Source organism: Ruditapes philippinarum, unplaced genomic scaffold (assembly GCF_026571515.1).
Source record: "Ruditapes philippinarum isolate M1 unplaced genomic scaffold, ASM2657151v2 ctg12141_1_1_1_1, whole genome shotgun sequence".
Lineage (NCBI taxonomy): Eukaryota > Metazoa > Mollusca > Bivalvia > Venerida > Veneridae > Ruditapes > Ruditapes philippinarum.
In genome coordinates, this window is record NW_026854404.1 from 17,279 (window position 1) to 33,229 (window position 15,951).

Here is a 15,951-nt window from a genome sequence, read left to right on the forward strand (position 1 = left end):
TTGCTTAGTAGTAAAATAAATAAACTTGTTAAAGCTTATTACAATATATACATGTAGGTAAATATGGTATAGAAATGTTCAAAAATATATATTATTATAGTTACAATAAGTCTTACTTTCAAACGAAATTTAATAACTATTAGAACAATGATTTACGTTTTGAAAGGTGTGTGCATATATTTTTACAGAGACAAAAAACAACAACAGGAAAACATTTTTTATTTGACAACTTTTTTTTCCTTTACGTTATTTACATGTAAAACAATGTTGAAGCCGTGCATACAATTATAAACTATATCCTTAAACCAATCATTCGCCTAATAAACTATTGTAATGGATTTGAATTTGGAACAGTGCATTCAAACTTTAAGGGATTTCAAGGTATGAAATTAACAACAATCGTACAACGAGTTGATTAATTCTTATTTATTGCCTTAGTATCAAAAAGTAACGTACGTAGGCCGTGCGACGTATATCAGCAAAATGTTTAGATCTTAACAAAATTAGTAAACAAAAATTCAAAGTGTTAAAACTAAATATAAATTGAAGAAATTTTGAAAGCACATGTACATTCATTGTACCAATAAATATATTCTTTAAAATCCAATTATAATTAACGTTTCGTAAACGTGTCTGAATGCCTGACCTAAACATACTGAAATAAGTTGTATGAAGAAAAATCTTCCAGTATTGCATTTATGTACTGAATATTATTCATGAACATAGAAAGTCAGGTGTAAAGTCCCCGACCACAACGATCAGTATTTGGTCAGCACCCAAAGTCAATCATAACACTGAATAATTCGCTTGTTCTTTAGTCATAACCACGACTTTATTTGCATGTAATTAACAGTGTCCTAACATAGCAGATTTATCGCCTGACTAGATCTCATGCATATACAATGTATACACGAGAAGGATGTGTAAATAAATTGTCAAAACTAAATTTTTTTTGCTGTTAATAACTTTTACATTGATTTCCCTTAAATTCTACACATTTTCCATTCTTTTGAAAGTTTAAAGTATGTTAATATACTACATGTTCTTTGCTAATTTCACAAATTGAGACATGTAATGATGTACATGTAATATCATGCCACTTTACGCCGTGGCTGTACAAAGTAATAAACAAACAAAGATCATTTGATCCGTTGTGTGGTTCACTAATTGACCACTTGAAGAACCCTTTTTGAGATCCATATGTGTACTTCCATGGAGAACTAACATCTTTACGATGTCCGTCTATCCAGATCCATCTGTTAGTATTGAGGTCTGTTAGAAGACTACTAACATCATTATATTTCAATTCAGAGTCAATATTCACCAGATGACCACCATCTTTCTGACAATGCTTTTCTGCTTCTTTTTTCACTTTTTTGTCTGAATAAAATTTGATGCAAAATCCATTCTTTGTGATATTATATCCATTAGGACAATATCCAATACAAATTCCAAACTCTTTCTCTGTTCTGCTGTTTGAGTGTATCTCACATCTTGTCTTATTCACATTGCATTGACGTGTCCTGACTTTTGAACCTATCTGACCAAAGCGAGCCACGCAAACGGACCACACACTCCAGTCTGAACATGGGTGTAGTTTACAAATTTCCTTTTCAATGTTGTCAATTGTCTTACCTATCATTTGTAACATAGGTAATTTGAGTTTCTTTCCTATCTCCATTAATTTCTCGCCGTTCAAATCACCAGCATTTGTACCATTCTCATAAGAGAAAGGTGCACAGTTAATACTCGAAGCAGTCACATAAAAAATAACAAGCATCAAGATTTTGTTATTGTAACAATCCATTTTGCTTACTTTCAGAATTGGTTTTATTTAAACTCAACTCGCCTAAGCTGTTTCAAGTCATAAATGAATTTGAGAGCGTGAGATTGAACTTATGTTTTAAAGATGAACAAATGGTTGTGAATTTACGGGGCGTAGCAATACAGTAAATTATATGACATTTATTTTCTGGCATCATTTATTATTCCACATATCATCATTAAAGCAGCATGTTTCCAGATTCATGCTATTTTTCATGAACATTTGTAAGAAAAATACATTCAATCAAACAAACAATATTGTACGCATTGTAATCAGCACCATAAATTACATACAGCAATAAATGTCAAAAATATGCAAAAATAGATAAATTAATAAATAAATAAAATGAAACATGACAGGTTGAGTTTTTTAACAATTCTTTGGCTCATCTGACGGCATGCAACTTTACTTATTCCTGCTCAAATCGCATTGTTTTTATCAAATATAAATCATCAAAATGTTATAATTTAAGCTTTGTGATAATCCGATGTAAATTGTAGCATAACTTTTAATGGTTTCCACTTTTCAAACCAACAACATTTCTGTACCAAAATGACTTTGACTGTTTGCATTTTACCATATTGGGGCCGTTTTGAACAAAATTAGAAACGGTTTGACTGTACGAGTTTATGGTCTTGATATGAAATTCTGTACCATCAATTGACTTACCTTTGCAAATAGTATTATAATTCCATCACAACCACTGATGAGCAAATCAGTCATTGCCTTTCTTTCGCAACCGCTGACTGTCAAAGCAATTAGTACCAAACACCTCCCATAGCAACCTTTAACTTACAATAGCAACCATAAACTTAATTACAAAAGCAACTTATGATTTACATAGCAACTTTTGACTTTCCATAGCATCTAAATATTTCTATAGCGACCATTGACTGCCCTTAGAAACTTGTGCCTTTCATAGCAATATCTTTTTTCCCTTTACAATTACTGTGATTTTCATAGCAACCGGCGATTTTCCTCAGCAACCAGTAACTTGCATTGAAGTCTTTGACTTTACATAGTAACAAGTGACTTTTTTACCTTTCTTAAAAACTAGCCTTTTTATCTTTCTGGTGTAAGTATTACATACAACGATTTTTGTCATCAATGAGTACAGTTTAACATGCCAATGATATCTTTTTATCAACTGACCTAGATTTTCCCCAAGTGACCTGCTTTTTGTAATTCGAGCCAAAGCTGTTTAATTTAAAGATGCTGGACTTATTTTTGGCTTTGTTACCTTCGTGTTTGGAGTATGGACCTTTAAAACAATAGGACATGCAATGGAAATTTTATAACTGTTGATTATGTCGCAGTGAGTTAATTTTTGTGTCGCCTTGAAAAGGCGACATATCGGGATTACTTTTGTCGGCGGTGTCGGCGTCGTTGTCGGCGTCCCCTAAAGCTTGTCCAGAACATAACTCAGTCACTTTAAGTTGGATTGACTTCAAACTTGGTATGCATGCTTCTTTCAATAACACGAAGTGCAGTGCACAAGGACCGGTACTCTGCACTTTTTAATTTTTGAGTTATTGCCCTTTGTAAATTTTCATACTTTAATTTTGTCCGGACCATTTTTCAACTATAAAGCTATGGACATGAAACTTCATATGATGATAGATCTCATTAAGAAGAAGTGCAGTGCACAATAATAGGTACTCTGCATTTCCTAATTTTTGAGTTATTTCCCTTTGTTAATTTTCATACTTTATTTTTGTCTGGGCCATTTCTCCTAATGTATAACAGCTATGGACTTGAAACTTCATAGGATGATAGATCTCATTAAGAAGAAGTGCAGTGCACAGGAACAGGTATTCTGCATTTCTTAATTTTTGAGTTATTGCCCTTTGTTAATTTTCATACTTTATTTTTGTCCGGACCATTTCTCCGAAAGTATATAAGCTATGGACTTGAAACTTCATAGGAGGATAGATCTTATTAAGAAGAAGTGCAGTGCACAAGAACCGGTACTCTGAATTTCTTATTTTTTGAGTTATTGTCCTTTGTTAATTTTCGTACTTTATTTTAACCAGGTCATTTCTCCTCAAGTATGAAATCTATAGACATGAAACTTCTTTGGAGGATAGATCTCATTAAGAAAAAGTGCAGTGTACAAGAACCGGTACTCTGCCTTTCTTATTTTTGAGTTATTACCCTTTATATATTTTCATATTTTATTTTTGTCCAGGCCATTTCTCATAAATTATAAAAGATATGGACTTGAAACTTCATAGAATGATAGATCTTATTGATAAGAAGTGCAGTGCATAGAAACTGCTGCTCTTCACTTATAATCTTTTGAGATATTGCCCTTTGTTAGTTTTTGTATTTCATTTAACCAGGTCATTTCTCCTCAAGTATGAAAGCTATAGACATGAAACTTCTTAGGATGATAGATCTCATTAAGAAAAAGTGCAGTGTACAAGAACCGGTACTCTGCATTTCTTATTTTTGAGTTATTACCCTTTATATATTTTCATATTTTATTTTTGTCCAGGCCATTTCTCATAAATTATAAAAGATATGGACTTGAAACTTCATAGAATGATAGATCTTATTGATAAGAAGTGCAATGCATAGAAACTGCTGCTCTGCACTTATTATTTTTTGAGCTATTGCCCTTTGTTAGTTTTCGTATTTCATTTTTGTCCTGGCCATTTCTCCTAAACTATATTGTTCACAAGGCGACACATCCGACTGGCGGAGTTCTAGTTTATATTGAGAGCTTCTTTTATAAAATTTAGAATATGTGCAATATTTAGATGTAAATGTGAACTTTTATATCGGTTGGTCTAAATTTTAACCTAATACTTAGTATTTGCTTTTCATTCATAGTTATCAATATTAATTTCTTTTTGCCAGTTAGAACTTTAAATGTCTCGTGAGCAATATAGGGCCTTTATGACCTTCTAGTTTTCCATTCAACCTCTTTTTTACATATACAAGGCAAAAGTTGAAAAATATCAATTTGAATGAGACAGACTGAAGTCGTTTTAAATGCGCAGATCGCGTGCGGACACTAAATCTGCTATTTGTATACTATCATGCATACCATCGACAGGGGCGTACCTTGGCATATTTGAAGTTCACGCAAAGTAGAATATTTGGGCAAAAGAGTCGCTAGTACCAGGGGATAAGTGTAGAACTGGCAGTGTTTTATCAGCTACTATAAATGTCATAAAATTAGAATTATATATATTTTCATATAAAGGTATGAGAATAGTTATAAGTACTAAAGAAAAAAAATACATGTACATGTATATAGGCTTACTTGTACACTGCTTTAAATATTTCAAATGTTTAAAACTTTTGCGAAAACAAAAAAGGCAATCTATCTCTTTTGTTATCAAGTCTGGGTTTACTTCCTTCTTTTAACAAAGTGTTTTGTACGTGTGTTGTTATGTTTGAAACTGAAACATCAGATATAATCAAGGAAGATATCATAAAAAAGACACAAAAGCCTGTCTTTCGTTAGTGTAACAATACGCTGTAATACATTATCAACTTCTTTGTATCGCGCGTCAATTAAGGTTCCTTAAAATACTTTTTAACCTGCGTGTTATGTGGCTGTTAATGAATTACTGCTTTTTAAAGTTTTTTTCTTTACATTATCGCTTCAGTTTTAAGCCGATATATTTAACAAATATTTGACTGTTAAGTTATTTTGTCCTTTGCACATTTATAATAAGGTGATCCTCAAATCAATTAATTGCTATCTAATGTCTCTAAAGCGGAAAAATCTCAACAGAAAAGGGCATACCTTAAAAGAATAGCACTGGTCCTGTTGATAGTTGGTATCCGACGATGGTCGATAATTATTATTCTTTTGCTAATGTTTTCTTATTTTTTAGAATGAGGCACCAACTTTACATAACATATCTTCGAATCTATGTTATAAAGAAACAAATATAGAAATCTAAGCAATGACACTAAGGATAAATTAATTAAGGGAGTAATTCATTACACTAACATTCTAAAGATGTACCTTCTAATCCTGACAATGTGGATAAAAGACATATATACATATAAATTACTTTTAAGAAATGAGGGAGGTAAATTCTGCAGTGCATAAAGATAGGACACGTCTGTAATATTTATGGCTATGGAGTTGTCTCTCTTGTCCAAAACTGAATTGGACTGATTTATACGTGCTTTATTTCTCAATCAAAAATATGTTTGGGTACTGTCTGTCGTTTTTGTTTTATATGTACTTACGGTTCTAATTGAGAGCTTCTAGTGCATTCATATTATACGTTATATATGTTTACTATAGGAATCAGTTTACTTTCTCTAGGCCCTCATTCAGTTACCTTTAATTCTGATGTTTTTATTTATTAGGTAAACGTGTTCTGACTCGCTAACTAAAAGATATTTTAAGTACAAGCTTTTAAACTACTTTTAGCGTGACACGTTATGTAAATATCATTAACCACTGAACGTCAGCACTCGCATTTTACACAAGCCCATAAATTTAGTGCACAAATCAAGACACATAAAGCTTCTTGCAGTTTGCGGGATCATGCGTATGTTCCTCAATTTTTAATTGAACACATTGTACATGTTTAGTTTTGCTTAAGCCGATGCTAGGGTACGTGGACGGTATATCACATAAAGCACTTCCATTCATGAAAAAGATTAAAAACATTTTTATCTTTGCCATTTCGGAGGTTATTGATGGTTCCATTCTTGTTTGAAGACAGCATCTCGTTTGGTTTTTCTAGCAAGCTCATAATGCCTTTCTTTTCAATTAAGGATACAATGTAGTTGCTCGGGTACTTGCTCGCTTGCATGCATGTTGAAAATTTCCGCTTCAATTATTAATTAGCATTCGGAACTGCCTCGGCTATTATCTATAATATTGTAATGATATCAAGATTAGATAACTCTTTACATGTTTAGTTGTATATTAATGGGATTACTTCCCTTTACTTGATATTCATTAATGCTATGTTATATATATGATTATGCCTCTCTGATACCTGGGTCATTCTAACTTGAGGTCTGGTCTTAACAACATGTATTAAATGGTTATAATAAATAGTAGAATAGTTTGAATCTTGTTATCATCCATACAACATAACATGGTGTCAGAAGTAAACTAAAGGAACAATATTGTAATAAAAGGAATTTAATAAAAAAAATATTTGGAATCGGATTTAACAAGCATTCTGGAAACAAATTAAATTGTGCGCATCACAAACATTTAACTTTCTTCAGAGAAATCAATTAATTCTACAGCTCTACAATGGATTTAAATGGTGTACCCATACCAACAATGAACTGGGACAGTCAGAACCCTATGGAGGAGTTCAAAAAGTTCAGGCAGCATGCAGAACTTATATTTAGTGGCGCGTTAAGAGAAAAAGAAGAAGAAGTACAAGTTACTTACTTATTACTTTGGCTTGGTGATAGAGGCCGCCAGATATATAATACTCTTACATTAACTGAGCTCCAAAGAAAATCAGTAAAGGCAATTTCGGATGCATTTTCAAAACATCTACAACCAAAATCAAATCCTGTATTTAGCAGATACAAATTCCACAATGAAAAACAGGGAAACAGTACGATAGAACAATTCATCACACGTCTAAAAACATTAGCAAATGATTGCGCTTTTGATGCAGGGTACAGAGATGATGTAATACGTGATCAAATAGTAATTGGAATTACGTCGGAAAAAGTTCGTGAAAAACTTATCACAGAAGGTGAAGCATTGACTCTCGAAAAAGCAGTCAAGATATCACAGTCACACGAATATGCACAGGCACAATTACGTGATATGACTAATTCCAATAGCATTGATGACATTCATCATAAACGACATTCCACGTCAAAACGCCAAAACGAGACTGGAAAGAAACACAATCACCATTCAAGAGTTAGACAAAACCAGCAGATAACAAAATGTGGAAATTGTGGACAGTCACATCACAGCAAAGATCGATGTCCGGCAAGAGGAAAACTATGCAAGAAGTGCCATAAATGGAATCACTGTGCAGTTGCGTGTAGGTCAAACAAAAAGGTGCATGAAATTGAAACCGGAAACAATAACAGTGACATTAACAGTGACAGTGAATTTTGTATTGGTGCAGTTGATTCACATTCAAAGGGACAGGTATTTGTTGATTTACAGGTGGGCTCTAAAGGTCATCTTAAACGGTTAAAACTTGACACAGGGGCATGCTGTAACATCCTTTCTGAGGCAGATTTCGAATCCCTCAAGGTCAACACCCCCTTAAAGAAGCCAACTGTCAAACTCACTGCTTACTCAGGCACTGAAATTAAGGTTCTAGGAGTAGTAGATCTTTCATGCAGCTACAAGAAGAAATGCACAAAAGTTGTAGAATTTTATGTCGTTAGAACAAACAAACCCTCAATCCTAGGTTTACAATCATGCCTTGACTTTAATTTAATTCAGATTGTAATGTCCGTAGACCAGAATGAGCAAATGAGTAAAAATTCTGTCTTGCGTGACTTTCCTGAAGTTTTTCATGGCTTTGGAAAATTACCTGGTGCTTGTTCGATCAAAGTAGATCCCAAGTATTCCCCAGTAATTCATCCTCCCGACGCGTTCCTGTAGCTCTTCAAAGCAAGGTTAAAAAGGAACTTGATGCTATGGAAAAGGCTAGAATCATAGCCAAGGTCACCACACCAACAAATTGGGTGAATAGTATGGTCGTTGTCAATAAGCCACATTCTGATAAAGTTAGAATTGTAATTGACCCTAAAGACCTTAATAAGGCAATACATAGGCCACATTATCCTACAAAAACCTTATATGATATTTTGCCGCAGTTAAATTCTGCAAAATATTTCACAAAACTTGACTGCAAATCAGGTTACTGGTCCGTTGTTTTAGATGATAAATCCTCATATCTAACAACATTCAACACCCCTCAAGGTCGTTATAGGTATCTAAGATGTCCCATGGGACTGAAATGCAGCCAAGATCTCTTCCAGCAAAAGATGGATGAGTGCTTAGAAGGCTTACTTGGTTGTAGTGTCATTGTAGATGACATTCTTGTTTATGGTTCAACTCGAGAAGAGCATGACATAAACCTAAGAAACTTACTAGATAGGTGCCGCCAAAAGGGCATTAGGTTAAACGAAGACAAACTTGTTGTTTGCGTCTCGGAGGTTAAGTATTTTGGTCACATCCTCTCAGCTGATGGATTGAAACCAAACCCCGAAAAATGTAGGGCTATCCAAGAGATGGAAGCGCCTAAAGACAAGTCTGAGCTTAAGACAATACTTGGCATGATAACTTATCTATCTAGATATGCCCCAAACTTGTCCGAGATCATTCATCCTCTCTCTGAAATATTAAAGAAAGATGTCATTTTTCACTGGGACGCTCCTCAAGTTCGAGCATTTCAGAAAGTCAAAGACATACTTACTGATTGTCCAGGCCCAGTGTTATCTTATTTTGATCCAAATAAGGCACTAGTACTTCAGTCTGACAGTTCTCAGTATGGCTGTGCTTCTACTTTAATGCAAGATGGGAAACCTATAGCATTTGCAAGCAAATCCTTGACCAACTCAGAAAGGTCATGGGCCATGATTGAGAAAGAACTTCTTGCCATAGTATTTGGCATGACAAAGTTCAGACAATATATCTACGGGAGGCACAAAACTGTAGAAACAGATCACTTACCCCTGATCAGCGTTGTTAAGAAATCCCTATACAGTGCCCCGGCAAGGTTACAAAGGCTCTTATTAGCGTTACATGGTTATGATTTTGAGTTGCAGCACAAAGCAGGCACTCAAATACCCGTTGCTGACACATTGTTTCGGAAATATTTGCCAGATACTTATCCAGAAATTTCCGAAAATACCAATATGCATGTTCACTTCATAACAAAAAACTTGCCATACACAGATCAAAAACTTAGTGAAGTAAAGTCAAAAACTGAGTCAGATCCAACACTCATGACCTTGAAACAAATCATTCTTCAAGGCTGGCCTGAAAAACGCAAAGATTGCAATTCTCAAGTTCTAGAATACTGGAATTATAGAGATGAACTCACTGTTGTAGATAATATCATCTACAAAGGTCAAAGATTGATTATTCCTAAGTGACTAAGATCTGAAATGTTAAATTTGCTACATAAAGGTCACCCAGGTCAGGAACGTAGCTTCCGCAGGGCACAAATTTCTATGTTTTGGCCTAACATTAGCAAAGATATAGTGCAGAAAGTGCAACAGTGTTCTGTATGTGCAGAGCATCAAAGGTCAAATTCAAAGGAACCCTTTGGTTTCACATGAAATCCCTAAGTACCCATGGCAGGTAATAGGTACTGATGTATTTACATTAGATAATCAAGACTACTTGTTAGTATGCGACTACATGAGCAGCTACATGTATTTTGAAGTTGACATGATTAAAAATACAAACAGTAGCACTATTATTAAGTTAATGAGAACTTGGTTTTCAAGACATGGTATTCCCCAGAAAATAGCTTCAGATGGTGCTAGTTATTACACATCACAAGAATTTAAAGAATTCACAACTAAATGGGACATAAAGCATGTAAGGTCATCACCTCAATATCCCCAAAGTAATGGCCTTAGTGAATCATGCGTGAAAAAAGTAAAACATTGCTTAAAAAATTGCAAGCAAGATGGAACAGACCCTTTGATAGCAATTTCAGAATTACGTGCTACCCCGCTAAGCATAGGTTATTCTCCCTCTGAAATCCTAATGGGAAGAAAAATAAGGACATTTATACCCATGTCTGAAAAGAATTTAACACCCAAAACAACAGATTTTAAGAGAATAAGGTCACTTCTTGAAAAACAAAAATGCATTCAAAAGAAAAATTATGATAAACATTCAAGGCCCCTTAAACCATTTAACGTAGGAGAAAATGTTAGAATTCAGCAGGGAAAATCTTGGAATCCCGCTGTCATTCAAGAGAAATTAGACAATCGCTCCTATTCTGTAGAAACACCTGATGGTGGTCAATATATCAGAAACAGGCAACATCTAATGAAGGATTATACCTGCCAAGATTATGACCCTCCATTAAACACTGATAACAATCAAATTACACAGGCCATTTGTAGTAATCAAGACACAGCAGATTCCCATGATAAACTTTCACACCAGTTAACCTCACAGCATGCCAGTGTCAAGAGTGATAATCTGACCTTTAATCACTCAAAGTCACCTGCATCAACAAATAATCTCAAACTGCCAAACATTTATCCAGAAGCTTATGTAACTCGTTCTGGGAGGCAGGTTCAACCAAAGATAATTCAGTCTGTGTAAAATAAGTGTATAAATACACATTGAACAAATAGGCATAAATTGCAGTAGTGTTTATTGTGCTTTAAACAGAAAAAGTACAAAGTTTATATTGACAGTATGAAAGCATTTTCTAGGACAAATTTATCATAATAATTAAATGTGTTTATCTCAAATTGATTAATTGATGTCACTCTTGACATGGACATTATTTTTATTGCTTAATGCTTTCTCAGAATAAATTGACATTTATAGCGGACAAATGTTTATTTCAAACAAAGAGAGATGTTATGATATCAAAATTAGATAACTCTTTACATGTTTAGTTGTATAGTTAATGGGATTACTTCCCTTTACTTGATATTCATTAATGCTATGTTATATATATGATTATGCCTCTCTGATACCTGGGTCATTCTCACTTGAGGTCTGGTCTTAACAACATGTATTAAATGGTTATAATAAATAGTAGAATAGTTTGAATTTTGTTATCATCAATACAACATAACACATATTAACCTCGGAAACAATACGGATTGAAAGTAGTTCTACCACGTGGTTTACAGATGTAAACAGAAACAGAGATAATGTAAAACGAATGTATATATTTGACATCTGATGTCTGTTCCGGTACTCTTATGCTTGAAAATATGTCTGACATCAATTTGTAATTCAAATATGCCCACTGATGTTCAATTTTAAACAAATCCGACCAAATGTCAACAGGTTGGTTTTTTGTACTTTCGGTTTCTACAGCCATAATAGTAAATATATAAATAATGTATTGTTTGCTTTTGTACCTATGAATTCACTTATTTTATGTTGACTTTTACAACATATATTGGAAATAAACTTGTCAACAACTCCCAGCATTAAATTACTATTTGTTTACATGTTTAGTTTCTTAGCGTAGGTTAGACCGGAATACCGCATCCGTTCTGTGTATTCATACTATTGTGTTCGAGGTCCTTATCCGAAGGCTGACGGAAAGGGCCGAGTAGATGCGATTGTATTAATTAGGTGTACATTAAAAATAGACTTTTATATGAGTCGCTAATTAACTTGTCAATGTTTTGTATGACATATTTGATTCAATATGGCCGACTATTAAAACTTTCGACCTCATAGTCTGAAAGACAGTAAGATGAAATATAAACACTGTATCAAAGAATAAACATAACACCTAGGAAATAGTTTATTCAGTTTTGTTCACATTTGAAGTTGAAAGTAAAAAAAACCAAAACATTTCTTTTTTTCGGATATTCGTATTTGCTTTTAAATGTTGGAATATCCGGTAGTGTTTCGAATATTCGAATATAATTCCCGGCCATAGTTTATATTAATCACTTTCGAGACCTCTTCCTATAACCAAACGGTACTGGTGTCATATGAAGGAACATGGTCGTGATCTGATTAGGGCTCGAACCCGTGATCCCTGGGTATAGAGACACCTTTACCGCTAAGTCACCACTCCCCTTTCACCAAAGCTTTATTTCTTTGGAGTTGTTCAACAGATTGTCCTTACGGACTGTCTTATTGGTTTATACGGAATTTATTTTAGTTAGATTGTGTAGGAAGCTATAAGCTTATAGATACACTTTTGAATCTGTTCCTGGAACCAACCAGTACTGAGCAATAAGTGTAAACCTTCTTGCTCAAGGAAACAAGGAATTGCCCCTGATGGGATTTGAAGCCAAGCTGCAAGCGATTAATATATTACTAGTCTAATGTGTTAACCACTCGGCAGTACCGCCACTGACAAGTCTTATTGAAAGTTTTCATTCAGTTGCCTTTTTTATGATCAAGTGTCTCTTTACCTGAAAAAATGCTGAAAGTGGTATCACGACAGCTGGTAAATTGTTGACATTTTAATATTGTCCTTGTGGCAGCCTAGGCATCAAACGTTTGGTGTAGGCACTTACTTACAATTTACATCAGTTTGTAGCTATATATGTTTTACTCAGGGAATAATAATCAACACTTTATAATATATGAACTTCATGAACTTTATAATCATGGTTTTGTTACCTGAAGGAAACACATATTTATAAGCACGTGATAGAATTCTTATACAGAGCAAAGTTGATGCATTTAACCACTCAGTACATTAATTGTTACATGAAAGCCTTTGTCGAGCATATAAATAAACATCATATTATATGACCAATGAAAAGTACAGAAAAAAGCATTGATATGTACAAAAAATTAAAATCTTGTTTATAGATGTTAGAATTAACAAATTATTCATTATACAATAAATATATACAACATCACATTTGCTTACTGGTAAAATTAATATACTTAAAAAGCAAATCACAATGTATGGGTAAATTTGGCATAGAAATGTTCAAAAATATATAGTATTATAGCTACAATATCTCTTACTTTCAAGCGAAATTTAATACAGTGTGGCAATACCACGTGACATTGACGTCATTTTCGGCATCATTTCCAAGACAAATGTTGCTCGATTCGGAAAAGAAAATAGCCGTAAATATTTTATTTCTGTACCAATTTCTTTGGGATATGCACCAGTCTACGGGGAAAAATATAAGCTTTCCATAGAATATTGGATCTTCGTCAGTATATAAGCCGTTTTATCAAACACTTTGCCTAACCTTGGAAGTTGCTTGTTTTAGAGCGGGCTTCAGTTGCAAGCTATTTCGTTTTCTGGCGTTATCTGGTCTACGCCATGATTAAAAAGTCAGGTTTACATCAACCGGGAGTACGGAAGGCAAAACTCTACCTAAATATGTTCATATTTTTATTATGAATGACATAAATCTTACATTTTTCTTCAATTGTCAAATCTGGCACCAGTTCCAAGTCGAAAAAAAGGACTACAGTTTAAAGCCGATTTTAGAATCCGTTGCAAATGACGTCAATGTCACGTGGTATTGCCACACTGTTTACGTTTTAAAAGGTGTGAACAGATTTTATTTACAGAGACAAAAAACAGTAAAAAAACATTTTATATTTGCCAATTTTAATGTTGTGATTATTATCATAGAATATGAAATTTATTATCATAAAATATGAAATTAAAGCCGTGCATAAAGTTATAAATTATATCCTTCCCAGCAAACACATGACGTTAGAATAACGTCAGATTACTGTTAAATTTTGGTCACGACGTCGGCGACCAAAATACGACGTAAATCTGACGTCCAAAAGCCGATGTCTATTAGACGTTTCTTTTTGACGTCGTACTAACGTCAGGTTCTGGTCGGTTTCCTGACAGTAGGTAAAAGATTAACGAAAGGTAATCCTTATTCGCTGTTGTAATCATTTAAACTTTTTTTTAAATGTTATTTGGCTTACAAATTAAGTGTATATATATACAAGTGCCTTTCGAAGACCACGTGCGCGGCGCTGCAACCTAATAAAACATAAAGGTGGCGCTGTATATAGGTTAATTACATGTGTTATTGTTATGGAATCTATTTATAGCCACAGATCTGTTAACGAGTTCCAATCATTTAACGTTACAGTATTATCATTTGTGGTACATTATATGTATGAAAATCACGAGTTTTTAATAGTTCTTTAATATTTAATCAATGTGACAGGAAAAGGAAAGAAAACATATTATTATAATTATAATTCGAATCTACAGCCACGTGGATGGAAAATTCAAATTCGTAGGCGTTTTGTATGTCAGAAATCGGGATGCATTGATAAAGTGAATATTCCAGATTTTCTTGAACAAAAAGGTCAGTTCAATTTATGTAAATTTATTTCTACTTTGTATTTGAAAAATAATTGCATGCATTCTTAGATTTAAGTATCATTATTTGAACAGTTGAAGCAAAATGTCACACAAATTCGCGATAATGTTTGATAATAAATCATTTAAAATTTTGCATGTTTTAACTCTGCTCGTGAAGAGTTTATAATGTGCCTTTCAGAATAACCAAAGAGAATGCTTAGTTTTCATATTCTTGTTAAACTATGATGTTTTTGTCACTTAAAATCTGAGAATTGAGAATGAATTGATACGATTTCGAGCATTTCGGACCAAGACGTTTCGGTCCTAAATAACCCAAGACGTCTCGGTTTCAGACATTTCGGCATTTTCCAAACGGTCCAATTTTTGATCAGAATAAATCTTACCTTAATGTGTTTAACATCAGATTTTAATATCATTCTAATAAATGAACGGGAAATAAATGAAAGAGCGAATTGATTGATTATGTAATATAGAATGAGGCTTCATATAATCATTAGTAGGAAAAATGTAATCAAAACAACATAAACTTTTTAACAAAACGTAGTACATAAACATACATTTATTATCAACAATTTCTAAACACACTTTAATTTGAAACTATGAAAAATTTAAGACTTGCGTAACTGTTCTATTTCAAAAGTAGAATATACATAAGTTAGAATATAATTTTCTTTTCAGGTAGTTCAAGCGTTTGACATGCTCTCAAAGGTCGGAGGGGCAGAAATACTTGATAATGTAAAAAGAAACATGAATCATGGGAAGGTAAGTTTTGTAAATTCTATTACATACTATAATCCATACTAAACTAGAGTTTTAAAGAGTTTTTTTTTAAATTTTCAGTATTTATGTTTACTTTTAATTTTTGTTAAAGCTCACTTCTGAAAAGCTAGCTAAGTTGTTCAATAATTTAAGATAACTTTCAAAATTTCATAAGGGCAGATAACCATGAAAAAATGTTTGCTTGTAATTTTTCCAATTTTCATAAATTTCTTTTTTTTTCAGTGAAAATGATATCACAAACGTTATTGGACATTAACGTTACATACTCCGGACAGACGAGGGTTGGTGAGAGAAGGTCTAAAAGGCATCACACCTCTAAATTCGTGCTAATTCTCGTGGATATTAAAAGTACATTTGTGTATAACTTTT

At 33.4% G+C, this 15,951-nt stretch overlaps 1 protein-coding gene across 1 annotated transcript; it reads right to left on the bottom strand.

The window, feature by feature from the left end:
- Positions 1 to 344: 344 nt before the first annotated feature.
- Positions 345 to 1,906, bottom strand: LOC132740049 (C-type lectin domain family 6 member A-like). The gene has a single exon (XM_060727903.1). The coding sequence runs from the start codon at positions 1,805 to 1,807 to the stop codon at positions 1,028 to 1,030; it is 780 nt and encodes a 259-aa protein (XP_060583886.1). The 5' UTR covers positions 1,808 to 1,906; the 3' UTR covers positions 345 to 1,027.
- Between the last annotated feature and the right edge of the window lie 14,045 nt (positions 1,907 to 15,951).